This window comes from Schistocerca gregaria, chromosome 1 (assembly GCF_023897955.1).
Source record: "Schistocerca gregaria isolate iqSchGreg1 chromosome 1, iqSchGreg1.2, whole genome shotgun sequence".
NCBI classification, from domain to species: Eukaryota; Metazoa; Arthropoda; class Insecta; order Orthoptera; family Acrididae; genus Schistocerca; species Schistocerca gregaria.
Window position 1 is genome coordinate 333185720 of NC_064920.1, and position 22290 is coordinate 333208009.

The 22290-nt window shown below is 40.5% G+C and overlaps 1 protein-coding gene across 1 annotated transcript in view; it reads right to left on the reverse strand.

Moving 5' to 3' along the window:
• Positions 1–11836: 11836 nt before the first annotated feature.
• Positions 11837–22290, reverse strand: part of LOC126344257 (esterase FE4-like) — a 100499-nt gene continuing 90045 nt past the window's right edge. Inside the window, exon 11 of the mRNA XM_050002006.1 lies at positions 11837–12140. Within this exon, the coding sequence (XP_049857963.1) occupies positions 11987–12140 (154 nt within the window). The 3' untranslated portion in view covers positions 11837–11986. The remainder of the gene's footprint in view (positions 12141–22290) is intronic.

Consider the following 22290-nt stretch of genomic DNA (forward strand, 5'->3'; position numbering starts at 1 on the left):
GACCCCTCACAAGAACTAACACGCTCAATCCATAGAACTTCTGAAACCACCAAAACCATGCACCCCACCTTTTACCTTCTTCCTAAGATCACGCTCTACAACATGACATTCATGACCTTGGCACCTGTTTCACTACACACACCATCTGGATTCTTAGCCCAGATACTAGTTTCTCAGAACTTCGCAGGTGGGAACTAACCCTACAACATGTCCTTGGTTCTCACCACCCACCTGGCCTTAATCTATGTTAATTTTTTCTGACCCAGCTTTTCTTCACTGTAACTTCTCTTTGCTTCACTCTGTTTTAGTTTTCCACATCTATCATTGTCTTTCCCATCTATTTTTCACCATTCACTCCCACCTCTGATATGTATGGTGTACTTAGCTCTCACTCTTATTAACTCAAACATGATGTTTTAATAGTAATCTCTGTTTTGCACATTACATTGTCTCCCACCTTTAAGTTCTCAGGTTTTCAAATATTGTCCAATGCAGTCCACAGCAATGTCTTTCTTTCTCATTGTGCAGTAAGTTTAACGTGGCTCGTGGTTGTGGGTGACTTTCCTGAAATCTACCTCTTTTCGTAAACCTCTCTGGTCCTTTTCCTCCACCCTTCTTCCTTCTCTTTCAACCCTTCTGCCTGAAGAAGGAGCCACTGGCTCAGATAGTTTGCCTATCACAACAGTCTTTTATGTGTGTTCTGCTGCTGCTTGGTGACTATATTTTTTATCTATCCAGTTAAATAATTTTGTCAATAATTGGTTGTTTTTGTTGTTGTTCAAGTAATATATACGTCATCATGGAAAGAAGTCTAATTTTTGAGCCAATTGTTCACTTTCTACTTCTATAGTAGATGAAAATATTTCTTAAGGTTGTTATAACCTTTAATCACCAATAATTGCGTGGATATTCAAACACACTCACTTAGAAACAATAGCTGGTTACATAATAACAACTCAGTATCTCTTATTCGACTGCCATGCTGTGACATGTGGCCGGCGCCATTCGCAGCTTGGTGGCGCTCCCACGGTCAGCCGAGTTGCAGAGCGCCTCTATCGCCGTTTGCACGCACTGTCGTGGCGGCACTGTTAAATGTCGTGACACTGTCACAACACTTTTCCCCCCTTGAAAAAAAAACACTCACTTCCTTGAAGACATGGACAGTGCAGAGACATCCATGGCCTCTTGTGAGGCCTCGAAAAGATCCCACGGCGAGACACGAGAGTATGGTCGAAAATGTCCAGGACGGAAGCTCGTGCGTGGAACGTGCCTCCTGGACGAGATGATGGGTGAAAACTCCAGAGCAGCATCCATAGGTGTCGTAGACCTGGGTGTGTGCTCCAGCGAGATGGGTCCCGGAGAAGGTGGCGTCGTGACTGGGGGCAGTTCTGTCGTACTCTGAAGCGGTAGCGACATCGGCTGCATCAACACATACGGTAGATTGGCAGTAGTGACAGGACAGGCTTCTCGGGCTGGTGGAGGCGAAGGAAGGGGCGGTGGCACCGGCATGGCCACCACTCGTGGGGGCATCTGGTCTTAATGGCGAACAACCATGCCTTCGTCCGTACATATTTCACAAAGCCGGTGGCCGCGAAGAGCCTTGACCAACCCTGGAATCCATTTAGGGTGAGATCCATACCCTCGTGCCCACACATTGGCGCCCGCCGAGTATTTTCCCACACTAGGGGACACAGCACAAGGCCTGATAGGGTGAAGCAGGTGCAGTAGAGTTAGTGGCCATGCAAGAGTTTAGCAGGGCTGCGATCACCCAGAGGTGTGAAGCGATAAGAACTCAGAAATTGCAGCAGAGCATCATCTGTGGGAAAATCACTAAGGAATTTTTTCATCTGGCTTTTGAAAGTGTGGACAAGGTGCTCGATCTCATTCAATTGCAGATTGAAGGGCGGTGCTGTAACATGATGAATCCCTTGTCCAGTACAAAAATCACAGAAGGCCTGCGAAGAGAACTGAGGGCCATTGTCCATGACGATCGTGGATGGAAGACCTTCTAGCGCAAAGATTTTGGACAAAGCCAGCATCGTCACTGCAGTGGTGGGCGACGGACATCAAACAGAAACTTCGAGAAGGTGTCAATCAACAGTAGCCAATAATTACCGAGGAAGGGGCCGGCAAAGTCAGCATGCACCCGTTCCCATGGCTGCGCCGGATCAGGCCACGGAGAGGGCATTGTACAAGGTGCAGCCAGTTGTTGAGCACACTGACCACACGCAGCAACCATGTGGGCGATGTCCGAATCAATACCAGGCCAATAAACGTGCCTGCGGGCCAGGGACTTAGTCCGAGAAATACCCCAATGGCCTTCATGCAGCAGTTTGACAACATCTTTGTGAAGAGAGGCTGGCACCACAACCCATGGAGATGCGCCATCTGTGGCAGAAGAACAACACCATTACAAACAGACAGACAAAGGTGCAAGGCATGGTAGTTGCGAAGGGGTCCAATGCCCGGCCCTTGGTCCTGTCCGGCCAACCCTGTTGAACAAAACCGATCACCTGATGCAGGACCGGGTCCCGTGCAGTAGCCGACTCAACCTGCGAACCTATAAGTGGGAAACCCTCAACTGCACGACGTCCTTCCTCATCAATGTGGAAACAGAGTAGTTCATCACAATCGAAAATCGGGTCAGGGCCCGTCGGCAATTGCGACAATGAGTTAGCGTTGGCGTGCTGGACCATGGGACGATAGTAAATCTCATAGTGAAAACGAGACAAGTATAAGGCCCAACGTTGCAGGTGGTGAACTGCCCTATCCGGAAGTGACGCCGATGGGCTGAACAGAGAGACCAGAGGCTTGTGGTCGGTGATCAGGTGAAACTTAGAACCATACAAAAATAACCTGAACTTTTTTAGAGCATAAGTGATAGCGAGCGCCTCCTTTTCAATTTGAGAGTAACGTCATTACGCATCGTTGAGGGTGTTGGAAGCATAGGTGATGGGTCGTTCTGACCCATCCTCATACCAGTGGGTGAGAACAGCCACTAGGGCATACTGTGATGCGTCAGTCGCCAGAACCAAGTGCTGACCCTGACGAAATGTGCCAAGACAAGGCACCGACTGCAAATGAGCCTTCACGTGGACAAAAGCATGCTCACACTCATCAGACCAACAGAAAGGGACGTTTTTGCGTAACAGCTGATGCAGAGGATGAGCTACTGCCACCGCGGATGGAATGAATTTGTGATAATAAGCAATATTGCCTAGAAACGCCTGAAGTTCTTTGACCGTAGATGGTCAGGGTAGAGCGCTAATGGCCGCAACGTGCTGACGTAGAGGACGTATACCCTCACAGAACAAGTGGAGACCAAGATACTCAATGGAGGGTTGAAAGAACTGTGACTTGTCCAGATTGCACCTCAACCCAGCCGAAAGCAAAACCCGAAACAGTGAACACAAATTGCGAAGGTGCTCCTCAGTGGAGGCCCCCATGACAACAATGTCATCCAGATACTTTATGCAGCCGGGAACGGAAGCCGTGAGCTGTTCCAAAAACCGCTGAAAAATGGCCGGCGCGCTAGCGACGCCAAATGGTAACCACTGGTACTGATAGAACCCACAAGGAGTGTTGATGACGAGAAATTCCTTGGAAGAAGCATCCAACGGCAACTGATGGTAGGCCTCCAATAAGTCAAGTTTGGAAAATAGCTGGCCCCCAGCGAGCTTGGTAAATAACTCCTCAGGACGGGGAAGAGGATAAGTGTCAATGAGGCTCTGAGCATTGACAGTGGCTTTAAAATCACCACACAATCGCAGACTCTCGTTTGGTTTAGAAACCACCATGATTGGCGATGCCCATTCGCTGGAGGTAACAGGAAGGAGAATCCCTGAAGGTGTTAACCTGTCTATCTCAGCCTTGACAGGTGCACGCAATGCCACCAGAATAGAGCTGTAGGTTTAAGAGTAATTTGGGCTTCAAAATCCTTGGCACGACCCAGACCAGCAGAGAACACGGATGAAAATTCAGAACACAATCCATCCAGCTGTTGATACGGAATATCCTCAGATATGAGGTGCACATCATCATCAATGGAGAATCCGAACAACTGGAAAGCATCATAACCAAACAGGTTTTCAGTGCCCGTATGATCCACCACATAAAATGTGAGGGGCCTAACAACAGACTTGTAGGCAGTGGAAGCATCAAACTGGTGAATGATAGGAATTTTCTGTTTATTATAAGTTCTCAGATTTCGCGTAACTGGAGACAAGGGTGGAGAGCCCAACTCCAAATACGTGCGAGAATTAATGGGAGTTACTGCAGAGTCAGTGTCCACTTGCATGCGAATGTCTTTATCCAGAACACGAACAGTAACAAACAACTTATTTGTTTGAGAAAGCACACAGTCAACATCCATGTCCGATGCCTCGTCCTCGTCGACAGGAACTTTAGGGGTCTGACACACAGAAGCAATGTGGCTTTTTTCCTACATGAATTACACGTGGTCCAACATTTTGGACAAGCAGCCCTGCCATGCTGTATGAAACAATGTGGACAAGAAGGAAGTGCGGAACGAACCTACTTCTGTGGTTGCTGTTTTTGCTGCGAGTGTTGTGGCCCAACGCAACGTTGTTCATGCGAGTGAACCGCCGCCACATCTTCGTTCTCCTGTGAAACAGGCAAATTGTCCATGTCAAAAGTTGACTGTACAGCGCCTACATCTCACCACACATCTATTTGCATGCCAGCAGCGTTTTAGGACACTTCTTTATCAGGAGCAAGCCATAGAATAGCATCCCTAACCATTGAATCAGCATAAGACTCATGATGAGTGTCCGTGACAAACTGACATTTCCTACTCAGACCGTGTAGTTCCCCGTCCAAGCCGGGTAAGATTGATGGGGCTGTTTACAACACCGGTAGAATGCCATGTGGGTGGCAGCGATGTGGGTGTTTTTTTCGGTAGTAGTTAGACAATAAGTCACACATTTCTGGAAGGACAGAGAGGCAGGTTCCTGCAGAGGGGCTAACTGAGATAGCAGCTGATAGATTGGTGGGGAAATCCAAGATAGAAATAACGACTTACACATAGGAGCGTGGACAATGCTGAAAGCCAAGAAATGTTGCCGCAAACGCTTCTCATAATCCTCCCAGTCTTCAGCGGCCTCTTCATAAGGAGGGAATGGAGGCGGAGAAGAGGAAGACAGACGATGAGTAAGCGACGTCGACAATGCCTAAATAGCAGCCATCAGCTGTGTTTGTTGTTCAATGAGCGCTTGCATAAGCTGTTGAGTTTCCATCAATCTTAATTTACTAATGCAAGGTGGGCCATGCTTTATGTGTCAAGTATATCATTGTCACCATGTCACAAGTGTATCATAGTCGCCACATCATTGCACTCACTAACATCTTCATCTCATGATGTAGCATGCCATCAAAGCCTTTCATGTAGCTACAACAAATAATTCACACCACAACTATTGCTGTATATTTTGTCATTGACATCATTGTTCCATGTCATATTCGTGAACATTTGAAGCTGTTTGTGTTTGAGTAGACTTGTCTCACAGAATAACAGAAAATTTTGGCTTTACCCCAGTACTTCTACTTGGTTCTATGACATCAGTTTACTGCTGTGCATTTCATCAATATAATTATTAAGATTGGGTACTGGGCTATGATAAACATCATAAGTTCCAGCTACCTGAGCTGCATGCAATGTGACATTCCTAACCTGTCTCTTTAATGTGTTCAGTTATGTTTCTGTGTTACCTATCTGATCATTAATGTGAGTCTAGACCCTTAAAGCCATAGACAAAGAGCACATTGAGCATTTTAACTTTAGTATTGGTCCAAGACGCTCCACATAAAATATAATTAAAGAACAACAAATGTTTCCATTATTGAGCTGGGTTCAATTCTCGGCTGGGTCGGAGAGTTTACTCTGCTCAGGGACTGGGTGTTGTGTCATCTTCATCATCCTCACTGACGCAAAAGTCACCAAAGTGGCACCAACTAAAATGACTTGCACCAGGCAACCGGTCTACCGGACAGAAGGCCTTAGTCACATGGCATTTCATTTCATTTCATCAACAGCAACTTAGAACAGATGCAAGAAACCCTGACACAAGATTTGCCTAATCATCATTATCATATCATCATGATCATGAACATCATCACATGTGGTTGTACTTACTGCTGAACATTGTGACCCCATGAAACAAGCATCTCCTTCCTGGACAGCTACCAGCTTCTCTTTGTCTTTTATAATATTTTTAAAGGAAAATTTCCTTGAGGAACAATGAAATTAAAGGAAGACATAATGGCCAGCTAGTATATGTCTTCAGGATATGAAACTGTAAATACTACTGACAGTCACATATAAAAGTCACCTTCTAAAGCTGTGTCTGTGCCGACTTCAACATAAATGTAAGGGCTGATAACAGGTTTGCCATGTCTCTGAAGAACATGTTATCTACAAATGGCTTAACATTAAACTTTAGTGAGTACACTAGAATAACAGCATCTTCTGCAACATGTATAGATAATATAGTCAGCAGCATCAACTATGGTACTACAGAAAAGTTCATCATAGAATTAGGTATATCTGACCATTCAGCCCTTTTTCTCTCATTGCCAAATTTAGAAAAAACTGTAACAGTGAAACGAGTCAGGAACTTTAGCCAACACAATGTGAATACATTTGTATCAAGGCTAAATGAAACATCCTGGTCTTTCAGCAAGCACAACTCAGTAAATACAAACTACAATGCTTTTGTATCAGAATTCATGAGTGTTTTCAATGAATGCTTCCCCTTCATAACAGCACGTGACAAAAACTGTAAAAATAACTCATGAATAACTGAAGGCATCTGGATATCTAGTATTAGAAAGAGGAAACTGCACATGCAAGCAAAGAACAGCCATGATGCAGAGTTTGTCAGCTATGTAAACAAATACAAAAGAATATTTGGTAGAGTAGTTAAACAGGCAAAACAAATGGCAAACAGTAAGTACATATCAGATGCCACAAATAAATCAAAAGCTGTATGGCAAATTGTCAGGAGTGAAATAGGTACAGAAAAAACAAGAAGTTTTAGTCATAAATTAGAAATAGATGAGGAAATGATTACAAACTCCAGACATATTTGTGAAGAATTCAACAGGTATTTCATAAATTCTAACAAAATTGACAAACTTCCTCCTCCACATGTAATTCCCAATATAATGCAGCACAGATCAGTAGAATTTAAATTCACTAAGGTATCCTGCTACGAGGTGGCTAACATTATAAAATCCCTAAAAAATCTCAAATCTGTGGGCTGGGATGAAGTCCCAACAAAAATAATAAAGGCGGGATGTGATAATATTGCACCCCAACTCTGTCACATAATAAATCAATCGTTTGATGAGGGCTGCTTTCCGAATAGGCTGAAGTATGCGGAAGTTCGACCTATTCACAAAAAGGGCAGACAAGAGGAGATAGGAAATTTTCGCCCAGTATTAATATTACCAATTATTTCTAAAATATTTGAGCGAGTAGTTTGTAACCAACTAGAGAAATATAACAAAAAACATAACATTATTTTTAATAATCAGTATGGATTCAGGAAGGGCCGAAGCACTGTGCATGCTATTAATGAACTAATCACTAAAATAAGCAAATACCTCGATAACTAGGAGAGTGTATCCGGTATCTTCTGTGACCTGAGTAAGGCATTTGATATGGTAAACCATAAGCAGCTGCTCCTCAAATTAGCTTCTTATGGCTTCCATGAAAAATCTTTAAATTGGTTCAAGTCGTATCTCAAAATAGGAAACAGAGAGTAGTTATACAAGATAAGGGTAAGAAAGCTTGCTCTAGTTGGAAGTAAATACAAGCAGGAGTCCCCCAGGGGTCCATACTAGACCCGTTACTATTTCTATATTATACACTCCTGGAAATTGAAATAAGAACACCGTGAATTCATTGTCCCAGGAAGGGGAAACTTTATTGACACATTCCTGGGGTCAGATACATCAGATGATCACACTGACAGAACCACAGGCACATAGACACAGGCAACAGAGCATGCACAATGTCAGCACTAGTACAGTGTGTATCCACCTTTCGCAGCAATGCAGGCTGCTATTCTCCCATGGAGACGATCGTAGAGATGCTGGATGTAGTCCTGTGGAACGGCTTGCCATGCCATTTCCACCTGGCACCTCAGTTGGACCAGCGTTCGTGCTGGACGTGCAGACCGCGTGAGACGACGCTTCATCCAGTCCCAAACATGCTCAATGGGGGACAGATCCGGAGATATTGCTGGCCAGGATAGTTGACTTACACCTTCTAGAGCACATTGGGTGGCACGGGATACATGCGGACGTGCATTGTCCTGTTGGAACAGCAGGTTCCCTTGCCGATCTAGGAATGGTAGAACGATGGGTTCGATGACGGTTTGGATGTACCGTGCACTATTCAGTGTCCCCTCGACTATTACCAGATGTGTACGGCCAGTGTAGGAGATCGCTCCCCACACCATGATGCCGGGTGTTGGCCCTGTGTGCCTCGGTCGTATGCAGTCCTGATTGTGGCGCTCACCTGCACGGCGCCAAACACGCATACGACCATCATTGGCACCAAGGCAGAAGCGACCCTCATCACTGAAGACGAAACGTCTCCATTCGTCCCTCCATTCACGCCTGTCGCGACACCACTGGAGGCGGGCTGCACAATGTTGGGGCGTGAGCGGAAGACGGCCTAACAGTGTGCGGGACCATAGTCCAGCTTCATGGAGACGGTTGCGAATGGTCCTCGCCGATACCCCAGGAGCAACAGTGTCCCTAATTTGCTGGGAAGTGGCAGTGCGGTCCCCTACGGCACTGCGTAGGATCCTACGCTCTTGGCGTGCATCCGTGTGTCGCTGCAGTCCGGTCCCAGGTCGACGGGCACGTGCACCTTCCACCGACCACTGGCGACAACATCGATGTACTGTGGAGACCTCACACCCCACGTGTTGAGCAATTCGGCGGTACGTCCACCCGGCCTCTCGCATGCCCACTATATGCCCTCGCTCAAAGTCCGTCAACTGCACATACGGTTCACGTCCACGCTGTCGCGGCATGCTACCAGTGTTAAAGACTGCGATGGAGCTCCGTATGCCACGGCAAACTGGCTGACACTGACGGCGGCGGTGCACAAATGCTGCGCAGCTAGCGCCATTCGACGGCCAACACCGCGGTTCCTGGTGTGTCCGCTGTGGCGTGCGTGTGATCATTGCTTGTACAGCCCTCTCGCAGTGTCCGCAGCAAGTATGGTGGGTCTGACACACCGGTGTTAATGTGTTCTTTTTTCCATTTCCAGGAGTGTATAAATGACATGCCAGGTAAGATAACTTCAGATATGATTCTGTATGTAGATGACTCAACAGCAGTAGTCTGCTGCAAAAACAGTGAAGAATTAGCACAGAAAACAAAACAGACTCTTCAAGAACTAGAAAGTTGGATAAATAATAATGCTATGAAACTAAACTTAACAAAAACACAAATTGTACAATTCAGGACCAAAAAAACTGTTGAATATGTAACAAAGTTAAGTTATGAAGGCAGAGAACTGATAACTGCAGATTCTGTCAAATTTCTGGGAGTGACCATAAATAAAAACTTGACATGGACTAATCGTGTGGATTGCTTACTGAAATGGTTAAATAGTTTGTTTATGCAATGAGGGTTCTGAACAAAGTAACTGACTTAAGTGTTAGGAAAATTGTGTATCATGCATATTTTATATCAGTTGTAAGATATGGGATAATTTTTTGGGGAGTTGAAAAAGGAAGCCTCCTCAGAGTGTTCAAGCTACAGAAAAAAATCATCAGAGCTATGACTGGAACAAACAATAGACAATCATGCAAACCCTTATTTGCAAGCCTTGACTTACTGACAGTTCCTTCCATGTTTATATACGAAACACTTCTCTTTGGTTTAAAAAACCCACATCTTTTTGAGGGAAACTCATTTTCACATTCTTATGAAACAAGGCACAAACAAGATTACATGTTACCTTGCCACAGGTTAACATTATTTGAAAATACGCCATATTATATGGCTTTGAAGCTTGGCAATAAAATTCGTTCAAAGTTGAAGGACTGCAAGCTAGAATCCACTTGTGCAAACATTGAAAAATATTTAAAAAGCAATTGCTACTACAGTGTGGATGATTTTATAAACGAGGAAGGCAAGTAGGAGATATTCATGTGCTTGGTTTTCCTGTTTGTTCTACATTATGTTTGATGTGTATGCTTATGTTCCCTTTTAATGGAAGTATATGTTCTTTTTATATGTGTCCATACTTATAAACTATGTATCTAAATATCTAGATGTAAACATATATACTACTATTAAGAAAGTATGTGGTCTTTAGAGTATGTCTATATTTATAATCTCCAGAAACAAACATGATAAATACTTTAAAAGAATGATTTCAAACCACTGTGGAAATGTTAAGAAAAAGGAAGAACTCTAACATGTAATTATCTTTTTATGTTGTTATGTGCTTGTGGGAGCATCCACAATGCATTATTTTAATGTATCTTGTTGTAGTTGTTGTAGGTATACTTAGGCAGGCATAGAATTATTCATTGACGAGTCACCAATGTTTCAATCGAATGATTGTATATAACATGTCATGTGACAATAAAGATTCTATTCTATTCTATTCTATTCTGACCAGCAATATAACGTTTTTGTAATAGAATGTTTTGTAATATTAAGAATTAAATTGTTTGCTGTGAAATAATGATTGATATCTTTATTGTAGGACTGTAGAGTTTGGTTAATATTGGAACATTAATCATATGCTTGTGATATTAGCTATCCATATACTTTTTAACAAGACGTTTTATTGATAACAAATGCGCATAAGAAAATAGATGATTCTCAGACTGTTTGGTGTGAGGGTTGACACCATCACAGACAGAAAAAAGGGCACCCATGAAATGTTAAAGATTTTTGAGAAGGCACTATGGAAGGGGAAACCAGATACTTGCCTGAAAAGGTATGTAGTGGAAAGTTTATCACAGAATTTAACTATTTGATTTGTTAATTGCCCTGAGTTTTACTGATATTCTGATGTTTATGACACTACCCCCACCCTCGCTGTCCATCCCATACTTCTTCATAACCTCCTAATACTTTGTTATTTTCTCCAGTTTGTTACTTTTGCCCTACTCTTGAAATGAAGGTTGAGGTACAGTGTTTATTTTCATTAATTTATGACTGCCAAAGCACTACAAACTTGTATGGCACCAATACACATTTATAACTTTTTTATACTTCAGTATTATTTCATACTATTACGATCATATAGCCACTTATTTGGAAAAATATTTTACATGCCCTGACATATTCTGAATCTAGGAACATGTGAAATTTATGTCATGTCATGCTTTTGTAAGATTTTAACCAACAAATAGGATTGAGATTCTTTTAAAACTGAAAAAATTCTGACCTTTCTGAAATTTAAAACAAAATATCTGTTATTGTCTATATCACTTCTTGCCTGATAAACTACTTAGGCAACATTCCATCTATGATTTTCTATTTTTCTAGGATAAGTTGGCTGTAGTTTAATCAATATACACTCATTTTTAAGTGTAGTGATATCAACATTAATAGTCAGTAGATTACTAGCCTGCAAAAGACAAAGGTCCCAGGTTTTGAGTCCTAGCACACATTTTTAATCTGGAAGCAAGTTTAAAATCAGCACATATTCCACTGCAGAGTGAAAATTCAATGTGTATTGACAGAATAGTTTACAGCCAGTATTAGGAACTGTGGAGTATTTTGGCTAGGTTTTCTGTTTTGATGTTTATGCAAGTGACAAAGTATAATGGCAGAATAAATATTAGTAGAGACCTTTATTAATTATTAAACTACAGTGACTGATAATGACAGTGACTAACTTCTTCAATTTGTAAAATACATATTTGATACAATGGTGGTTGCATATTATTGAGGTCTGTGTACTGTCCAGCCTCATGTAAATCATCTATGGCAGGAGATTATGCCAGAAATTAAATTCATCATACTTCAAGTTGCTTTCAATAGATAAATTGACATCAAAATGCAGGTAAGCTTTTCCATCGGTGGTGTATGGAGTCCAGTATTGAGTAATCACAGAGTCCACAGTTGGTGTGGGATTTCTGAAACATAACATGAATGGGTTTTGTGTAGAAAGTTCTGAACAGTTAATTAATACAAAAAATGGTAATTGCAAACCAAGTGTACCTTAGTGAGAATGTGCCATTAGTAGCAGATTAGAGGAGATGGGCCTATTTATAACACATATACATCTATTAACTTCAACAGATAAAGATTTTTTTTAATAGAATTAATATTCAGTATGTAATTTTTGTTTCAAGAAATACGTCATTCTTATGCCAAAATATTATCATGACATTATTAAGATTTTATTAAACGTAACAAGGTAGCTTTTCAAACTTATCCCTGAGAATTCCAGGTAAGTGTTACAATATCCCAGTTGAATGAATATATTCAATTCTTCATCTTACAGCATAACTAAATAAATTAAGAACTAACGATTTTCATCTATAAGGTGTTTGAACTTTGTAGTATAAAAATTTCCAAAGTGTTGTGTATACCATAAGGGGATGGAACTTGGTAGCATAAAAAAATTTAAAGTGTTAATTTACAGAAACACAGCGCTATTGAAGGAGGTCTATAATGAAGTGGTTAAAAACAGCTGATCAAGGTCACTCAAAATAAAAGCAAAATTATGAAATTGGTAGAAATGTATTTAAAATTAAGCTGGTTTATGCCACATAATACAGTTTCCTGCCGAAAAGATGAACACTTCAAATAATGTTTCCAAATACAAGTAGTGTGTACTTTCACAATACATATATTTTTAAAAGTTTCATTTATGCTGGTTTCAAACAATTTCTTGAAACATTCAAGTTTCAAAATGTAAAATGTGCATTTAAGAATTTGGCAGTGGAACGAAATTTTGAATTTTTCAGATGATTTCATTATTTATCTTACAGATACAATGTCATTATGCAGTTATCTAATTTTGTAAAGCCTTTATGTGAGCTTCAAGTTTCAACACTTCTTTTGAAGCACTTTCTAAAATTTACAAATGCTTTGCTTCCAATTCTTTCACTTCCGGCCGGCCGCAGTGGCCAAGTGGTTCCAGGCACTTCAGTCCGACTGCTACGGTCGCAGGTTCGAATCCTGCCTCAGGCATGGATGTGTGTGATGTCCGTAGGTTAGTTAGGTTTAAGTAATTCTAAGTTCTAGGAGGCTGATGACCTCAGATGTTAAGTCCCATAGTGCTCAGAGCCATTTGAACCCTTTTTTCACTTCTATGTCTTTTTTCCATTGGTTTAAAAATGCTCTGCACCTCTGCATGCTGTTCTCCTTTGAGTTGATTACGATATTCTACATATTATAAGAGTGCATTCCTGGTGCTGTGAATAATGGTCTTGGAAATATCCATGTTGTCATATGTTTGTCTATGTGTAACAACAGATTTTTCCCTCATGTTTTCAAAGAGGCATTCACCATTAACAGAAAAGCTCCTTTCAATGATAGCATTCCCGTTGGTATGACTACAAACTAAGTTCACAACAACCATCAAATTTTGGTATTAATCTCTGACTACATCCCACCAGAAATGATCGCCTCTTTCTTCAGAATGATTGTATTCTTAACATGTGGTACAGAAGTCACTTCTTTGAATTCTTGCATTATATTATCTGCTGTAGTTCTATTTAGGTGATTACTTTCTATGAGAGTACAAAGCAACTCATCAAAAAGTAATTCTGGCAAACTCCTGGGTCAAGAAATGTAATGGTGACTGTCAGGAAGGTAGGTCAAGGGCGACCTGTTATTAAATTTGATGAAAAAGGTATGAAGACTTATCCTACATTCTTGTCAAAGGTTAAGAATATCAACATTTCTTACATCCAAAATGACTTTCTTTAATTCTTTATGCATATCAAAACATAGAATTATGTTTTTTGCAGATAACAGGTTTTTTTTTCTTCCTTGGGATCAGCTAACTTGATTTATGTCCTTTTCTCTAATTCTGCGGCCTCATAAAATGTTGTAATACAGTCTTTTCTGTAGACCTCAAAGTTCTGGGGAGAAATGGAGTTCATGGAGAATCTGTCTGTGACTGATTGGAGAGGTTTGATATCACAGGCTAGCAGTCTCAGAGACTGCAGTCAGCTTCCCAAAGTGATTTGTCTGGTATTAATGTGTCAACTTTCAAGAGAAATTCTTTTAATACAAATTATACAGGTTCTTGTGGAAAATTTACTGTTGAAGGTCATATGGATAATTTTGATTCTGAAGAATATGATACTGAAGTGTGTGGATCAGAAGTACTAGATGGCAGGGTAGCAGAAGTTGTACATTACTTACAGATATTTGGCTACAGCAGGAAATGCAATAAGCTAAGGTATGTTCAATAGTCACTAGGCACAAGTTCAATCCAGTCCCTTCCACCTGGGTGGCTCTTCCAAATATCTTAGTAAAAGGTTGAAGTTATGAAATTAGACATTATGTAAAAGAACAACAAAATACTTACAGTTACCTTAATACACACACACACACACACACACACACACACAAGTGCCAGTTGAAATATGGTGCTTCTATTCATCATTGTGCTTAAGCCACACACATGCTGCCACTGTTAACATACTTCAGTTGGAAACTTGTATCCTGTGGTGTTTCATAACATGTTTATAATTTGTTTCTGGTCTTTGCCTTTCTCCACACTGGCAAACATTTCTCATAGTGTAATCACATTATCTCTCATATTATTTGTCATATAGTTTTTGTATCTTCTGCTACATTATCTCTAGGGACAAGGAAGTTGTAATGATATGTGGTGCTGCACTATTAATAATTGAAGAAGGTTCATGCAAACTAAACCAAAGGCCTTGCTGTCATTGGTATATGAAAACATACTATAGAAAAACTGCTGGTAGCTGAATATAGAAGACAGCTCTGATTTTCATAACTTCACTCAGATGTCTTCCACCAATTTTCAATTTCTGGCAAAAAGAGATAAATTTCAGGAAAGCCCCTATGGCCAACCAAAAACTTGATCTAACTCTTGATCTTTTGGCAATGGGATATTCATTCCAGAGCTTTGCATGCTTAGTTCACATTTTGAAGCAAGTTACATTTGAAATAGTACCTAGAATCTACGGAGCCCTGAAGGTTTATGTAACGGTAAATAAGTGAAAAACATAAATAAACAAAAATTACTTCATCAAGAATATCATCAGTTTCCAGTTTCTTATGAAAATGAGAGGGGAATTTACACTACTTTTTGTACCTTTTTGTACACAGCACCTAGTTCCCTTTATTTCATGACCATCATCACAAAATTGTGAGAGAAGATAGCTGAACCATGTTTACATTACACAACAGTGTCGCACACTGCTTGATGTTCACCCCTTTCCTTTCTTTCTCATCATTACTGGATGAGGCACAACTTTATTTGCTTTTCAACACAGTCACAGTTAGTACAAAATGTACATCAGTTCTCTGCAGAGTGTCTCTTTTGTGCTGTTCTTCTACTGCTTGATCTGCATGTTCCACAAGCAGTTCCCATCCTGGTACAGTGATAACACGGTAACAACTAAACAGTCTGTTGCCTCATCTACTCCACTTTTTTTTTTCAGGGAATCTCAATACAACAAGTGAAAAGACAACATAGAGGAACTCTGTACATGAAACACAATGTGATATATAAACATGTGCTAGCACCATGCAGTGGTCACATGTTGTAGCTGACCTGAAACGTTGTTTTCTTTGATATATGTCAACATTGCTATGGACAGTTGTTTCGGTGTTTCAAAGCATATTTATAAACATGTTTTTAAACAGTATCCACAAGTGGGACATGGAAAGATATTTTCAAAACATCTTTTGAGATCAGTGTGTATGCACCTTTACAACTCGTCATAGCTACATCCCTTCCATTAACACGTAGAGAATGTTATAGTACAAATATTTTCTTCTTACCTTTTTTATATCATTCCAAATGTGAAAGTAAAGTTTAATCACTGGAGCTTGTTAACTTTAAGAAAACCATTATTTAGCAACACACTTGTTGCTCCCAAACAAGATTTCAATGCGAGTCTCCATTACCCTTCAGCCACACATTGGCCAATATTTATGGTACAATGCTCACACATGAGACAATTTTCATTTGTATTCTCATAGACCCACTGTAAACATGTATGGTGCTTTTGCAGTTTTGAGCAATTACAATATTTTATCATTAAAAAACAAAAAAAGGAAAACACGTTGTTAGTTCATAACACTCCACATATTTCAAAATCAATAAATTTTATTAAGCTATAAGATCACAGACAAAACAAGTACTGTGATACACTTCAACTTCAATGGACATGGACCAATCTGTTCTGACTTTCTGGTGTGTGTGTTGCTTGTGATTTTTGTGATTCCTCATAATGAGATCCCACAAATGTATTTATGGTTGGTAAAGTTCCAAAAATTCAAGAACTTGCATATTACTCCAAAATTTCTAAGTCACTGTGATTTCAAGAATCCAGTGAACCAAAGCAACGTTGATGATAATGTGTGGTTACTGTATTGATATTTGCCCCAACACCCCTTGATGCCTGGTCAAAATACCAACAAGCAATGAAGTCATACCAAGATTGAGGCTAATGTTGTTACAACACTATTTCATTGACCTGCAATAGCATTGTTGGATTTTCCAATGCTTTCTTCATGTAAATAGCATACTTTGAGATATTAAGAATTTTAAAATTTGTGATTAACAAAGCTCAATAAAATCAAATTACATTGGTAAGTTGAAAACACAGAATTCTCTGAGCTTTTTTGAAATTCCCAGTATCCCCTGAGGCACCACTAATTTTTCCAAGTACAATGTAATCCCCTGAGAATTACAGGTTTTCAGAAGGATTGCCACCCTGCGTAAGGTATACAAGGTATTAATTAGTTAAGTAATCATCATTTCCATTGTGAGATAGTAACTATGTTCTTTCTGTATGCTTGAAAATGTGATATGCATTTAAGGACCTCCACATATGGTGCACTGGCAACTGTCCAAGGGGCTGTGAGACACTTTGGTTCAGCATATTCACTAATGTAGGCTATGGGCTATGACCCAAGTGTGCAAGAGAGACAACTGAAATTTTTCAGATAAGCTGATTTGGCTCTAACTAATTATTTGAGATCTTGGTCTGAGAGTATCTCTATATAAGTTGTATGTATATGATGCAAACCTTTATGTTGAAATTATTTAATTGGGTGGATAAAAAGTCTACTCACCAAGTGGTGGCAGAACACACACATAAAAGACTGTTGTGCCTGGTAAGCTTTAGGAGCCAGTGGCTTCTTCTTTAGGCAGAAAGATTGAAGGGGAAGGTAGAAGGTAGAAGGGTGAAGGAAAAGGACTGGAGAGGTCTAGGAAAAGGGGTAGATATGGGGAAAGTCTCCCAGAACCCCAAGTCAGGCGAGACTTACCATATGGGATGAGAAGGAAAGACTGATTGCTGGGGACTGCATCGGATGAGACTTGAAAACCTGAGAGTTTAAAGATGGAAGACAGGGTGATATGCAAGACTGACATTACCATTAAAACATCATGCATGAGTTAATAAGAGTGAGATACTAAGTGCATTGTATGTACAGCCTTTATGTGGAATAGTCTCAGGACTGTTCTTGTGGGTAACAGACTCAGTTTCTTCATCTCAAATGTCATCTTCCTTCCATTTGTTGTTTAATGCCGCAGGTGTGTTGAGGAGTCTGTGACCTATGTCTCTTGCTTTTTGCTCCCTGTCTTCCAGGAGCCTGATGCTCTGTGGTGTCAGTACCCAGCTAAGGACCAGAACCAGGTCTTCAATGAAGAAGGTTGTGTCTGCCAAAATGTAGGTTATTCCATTTTGCATGTATTTTTAAATGTTTGATGTTCTTTTCAGGTAGATTTAGTATGTAAGGTGTCTCCATATAAGATGAACGTATATGATGCAAAGGACCAAACCTTTATGGTGAACAGTCTCAGAACATATTAAGCTTATCCATTATGGATATTTTAGGACCTGTGGCTGTTAATTGAATGTAAATACATAAAACTGCAAACAGTCACTTTTTTGAAAAATTATTTATTATTTTTTGAACCAGTTTTCAAACCTTTTGAGGTTCATCTTCAGATAATTTTCTGGAAGTTACATCACTATTTCTAGCTAATGCTGGGTGCTGGCTCTGTGACAAGAATTAATGTATTTCCATGACTATTGTTTGTCTGTCAATATGGATGCCAAATTTACTAAATTAAAGTGGGCTCCATCTTCTTGTCACAAAGACAGCATCCAGCATTAAGCTAGAAATAGTGATGCATTTTACAGTCGCAGTACAGTTCTTATGGACAGTAGATTGTGTTTCTCTATCTCCAAGGTTGTCTTCCTTCCATTCATTGTTTGTTGTTGATGGGGTGTTGAGGATTTCATGATACATTTATCTTGCTTTTTGCTACCAGAGTCCCAGAAGTCCTGTGCTTTGTGTTGCTGATATCAGGCTGTTGGCTGTCACCCAATCTTGAATGAAGAAGCTTATAACAACCAAGATATAGGTTGTTCTAGTTTGCATGTATTTTAAGATGGTGGTCTATGGGTAGTGTCTTTGAATAGTAATCAAACTGTCCTCAGTCCTGAGTTCTAACCCTGCCACCACTTAAATTTTGCTTAAAAGTAATCAGAATTGCTGGCTGAAGATTTCCAGCATAAGAAGTTACCCTCATTCTGCCAATGACATTGCCAAAGAGAGTGGAAGAATCACCAATGATCAATGGCATGAGGCTGCAAAAGGCTATGGAAACCACTACATTAAAGACATAAAATGTGTATCCACAGGACTTGTGGCCAGTAATTGGAAAAGTGTCATGAGGATCCCTCCATTGGCAAAAGGAATAGTCCCCCATTCAGATCTCCAGGTAGGCACCGCCAAGGGGGAGGTGACCATGACAGAAAGATTGAATAGCCAGTGAAAGAGTAATGTTGTATGAATTGGGGCATGGGATGTCAGAAGTTTGAACGTAGTAGAGAAGCTATAAAATCTGGAAACAGAAATACAAAGGCTAAGTATAGATACAATGGCAGTGAAGTGAAATGGAAAGAAAACAAAGATTTTTGGTCAGATGAGTATAGGACAATATCAACATCAGCAGAAAATTGTATAATGGGAGTTAGGACTCATTACGAATAGGAAGGAGGACAGAGAACGTGTTTCCATGAACAGTTCAGTGATGGACTTGTTCTCATGAGGACTGACAACAAACCAATAATGACAGTTCAGGTATACATGGTGATGTCATAAGCTGAAAATGAAGAGATGTTACCATAAATCTTTTTAAGTATAATGTTGTTCATCATCTTGAGTAGTGCCCTTTCCAAGGCAATCTTTCTATAGAAATCTGGTGACTTTTCTGATCCTTTTCCTTCATAGATCACTTTATCTGTTGAACAAACAAACACCATCTGAAAAGGTCTTGAAGGCCCAATGGTTCCAACCTGCCACTGTCTCGTCCTCAGTCCTTAGGCAACGCTGGATGTGGATACAGAGGGACATGTGCTCAGCACACTGCTCTCCTGGGCATTGTCAGTTTTCATTACCAGAGCCACTACTTCTCAATCAAGTAGCTCCTCCATTGGCTTCACAAGGGTTGAGTGCACACTGCTTGCCAACAGCACTCATCATACCTGGATGGTGACCGATCCAAATGCTGACCGATCCAAATGCTGACCAAGCCTGACAGTGCTTAACTTCAGTGACCTGATGTGAACCGGTGTTACCACTGTGATGAGGCCATTGGCACTTTATCTGTTGAATCTCTCCACAATATTGGGGGTGAAAATTATTTCCATTCACTTCTATAGACCTGTCCAGAGTTTCACAGTGTGTAACATTACTCCTTTTGTTAACTTGCACAAGATATCGTCTGAGCCATCTGCTTCATGGAATTTGCTTCTTTCAGTTGTTTGCCAGACATCATCTTCTGTTATTCTTTCATTTTCAGTTAAGGAGATGGTTCTCTTTATTTGACAATGTGAGGTCTTCTTCCAGCGCAGGTTTATCAAGTGGTTTTTCCATATTGTCATAGAGATAGCTAGAATCATCTCTGTTCTTCATGAGTCCAGACGTTTATAGGGCTTTGCTTCTGCTTCCTGTAGAAATTCTTCTTTTTTTATCTGATTTTTTTTAAATCCAAGTGTGAGCTATATTTTGTTATTGTTCCATACTGTTGTATCTCCGATTTTTTAGTTTTTCTTGTCCTGCTCATTCAGTTTTTCCAGGACCACTGTCTTCTTATGTAGCATTCACTGTCAAACCAGTGTTTGCTTTTCTCTTTGTTGGTTGAAGGGATGTTGACTACATCAGGAAATCAGTTAAGTTCCAAAGTTCTTTATCAGTGTTGCCTCTTTCTAAAATATCAACAAAAATAATAAATTTTCAGTTTTTGAAAATATAATGTAACTGGAGAGATAAAAAAAAAATCACCAAGAAGGGACAAGAGAACATGCACACATATAATGGTTAAGGAAATTAGCAAGCTTTCTTTCTTATGGCAGAAGGCTGAAGGGGAAGGAAGAGGGATGAAGAAAAAGGACTGGTGAGGCTTAGGAAATTTACAGAGTTTGGAAACATCCCCTATAACCCCAGGCCTTTCCTACTCATCCCATTCAGTAAGTCTCCCCTGACTCATTATTCTGGGCAACTTTTCCAAATGTAGTCAGTCCTTTTTCTTCATCCCTCTTCCTTTCCCCTTCAAACCTCCAGCCAGAAGGAGTCAATTGCTCTGAAAGCTTGCAAATTTTCTTAACCCTTATATGCTTGTGTTCTCCTGCTGCTGCTTAGTAAATAGATTGTTTATCTATCCAGTTAAATTATACTGCCTATTTCTAAGTATTTCTTTAACTTATTTTCTGTGTGGGCCCCACATGCCTTAATAAATTGGAGGAAAGACATTATTGCAGCAGGCTACATTTAAGTATTTTCTTTGCACTTCTAGTTTTGGGCACTGCTCATTGTCAAGTGCATCAAAAATATAGTAACACACCACTAAATCAAGAGAAGAGAGCTAAAATATGCAAATCACACAACTACATTGGTTGTATAGTTATACAAACATAGTAGTTACCTAAAGTAACAGATGTGGATGCATCTTTATCATTATGTTGAAAAAATTGTATACCATGCATATGGTCATAATCTAAAGTATAAATTGCAAGACCTGACAGTGCTTCTGATCACAATAAGATTATTATGTCATTAAAATGTCACATCTGGCCAGAAGCACCATGGAAACAAACCTTGTAATGTTTACCACTATGGAAATGTAATGGGATACTATCCCAAAATCAAACACTTCCATTATATACTTCGATACAGATGTATATTTAAGTACAAGCGTCTACACATGTATACACAAAAATTCATATAAACAGACTGAATCATCTCGAACTTTTCACCAAAAGAACTTGTGAGCAGAGAGAGAGTCCTCATTTGAGGACTGGTGTTTTACATCAACACCACACAGCCCCCCCTCACAGTACAGAGTACTTCTGATTAGTCCTGGGGGGGGGGGAGGGGGGATGTAGTGGTTGCATCATATTCAAGGATATTCTGGGGTCCAGTAGCTGGATGACTGGTACCTTCATGCTGTCCAATGATGAAGTCGATGGTGGAGCATGAAGTGGTCGGTCCATCACAAAGTTCTGCAGAAGGCGTGGTCAGGTGGGTTGATGGCCAGCGCAAGAAAAAGCCGATGGACGAAAGTGTGGAGAAGAGATGGAAAGATGATTTAACTCTTGCCAGGTGAAGAGATGAAGGCATATAGGATGGCGGGGTCACAGTGTTAACACTGCAGTACCTCAACTTGCAGATGCTCACCTGATAATGGAGGGTTTCCATCCATCAGAAGGATGAGGACATGGGTGTTATCTACTATCAGTAAGATGTCTTTCATTCAGTGTGGTGGAACTGAGGAGCGAAACACGATCATAGGAGTGTCAACCTCAGCATGGACTATGTGTCAACTGGTGGTTTTATTTGTCTGAGACTGCAGTCATATGTGTGCGTCGCATTTCAATGTGTGTGTGTGTGTGTGTGTGTGTGTGTGTGTGTGTGTGTGTGTGTATGCGTGTGTGTGCATGTGTGTGCGTGTGTGTGCGTGTGTGTGTGTGTGTGTGTGTGTGTGTGTGTGTGTGTGTGTGTCTACTGTTGATGAAGGCCTTAACGGCCAAAAGCTGTAATTGTTAGCAT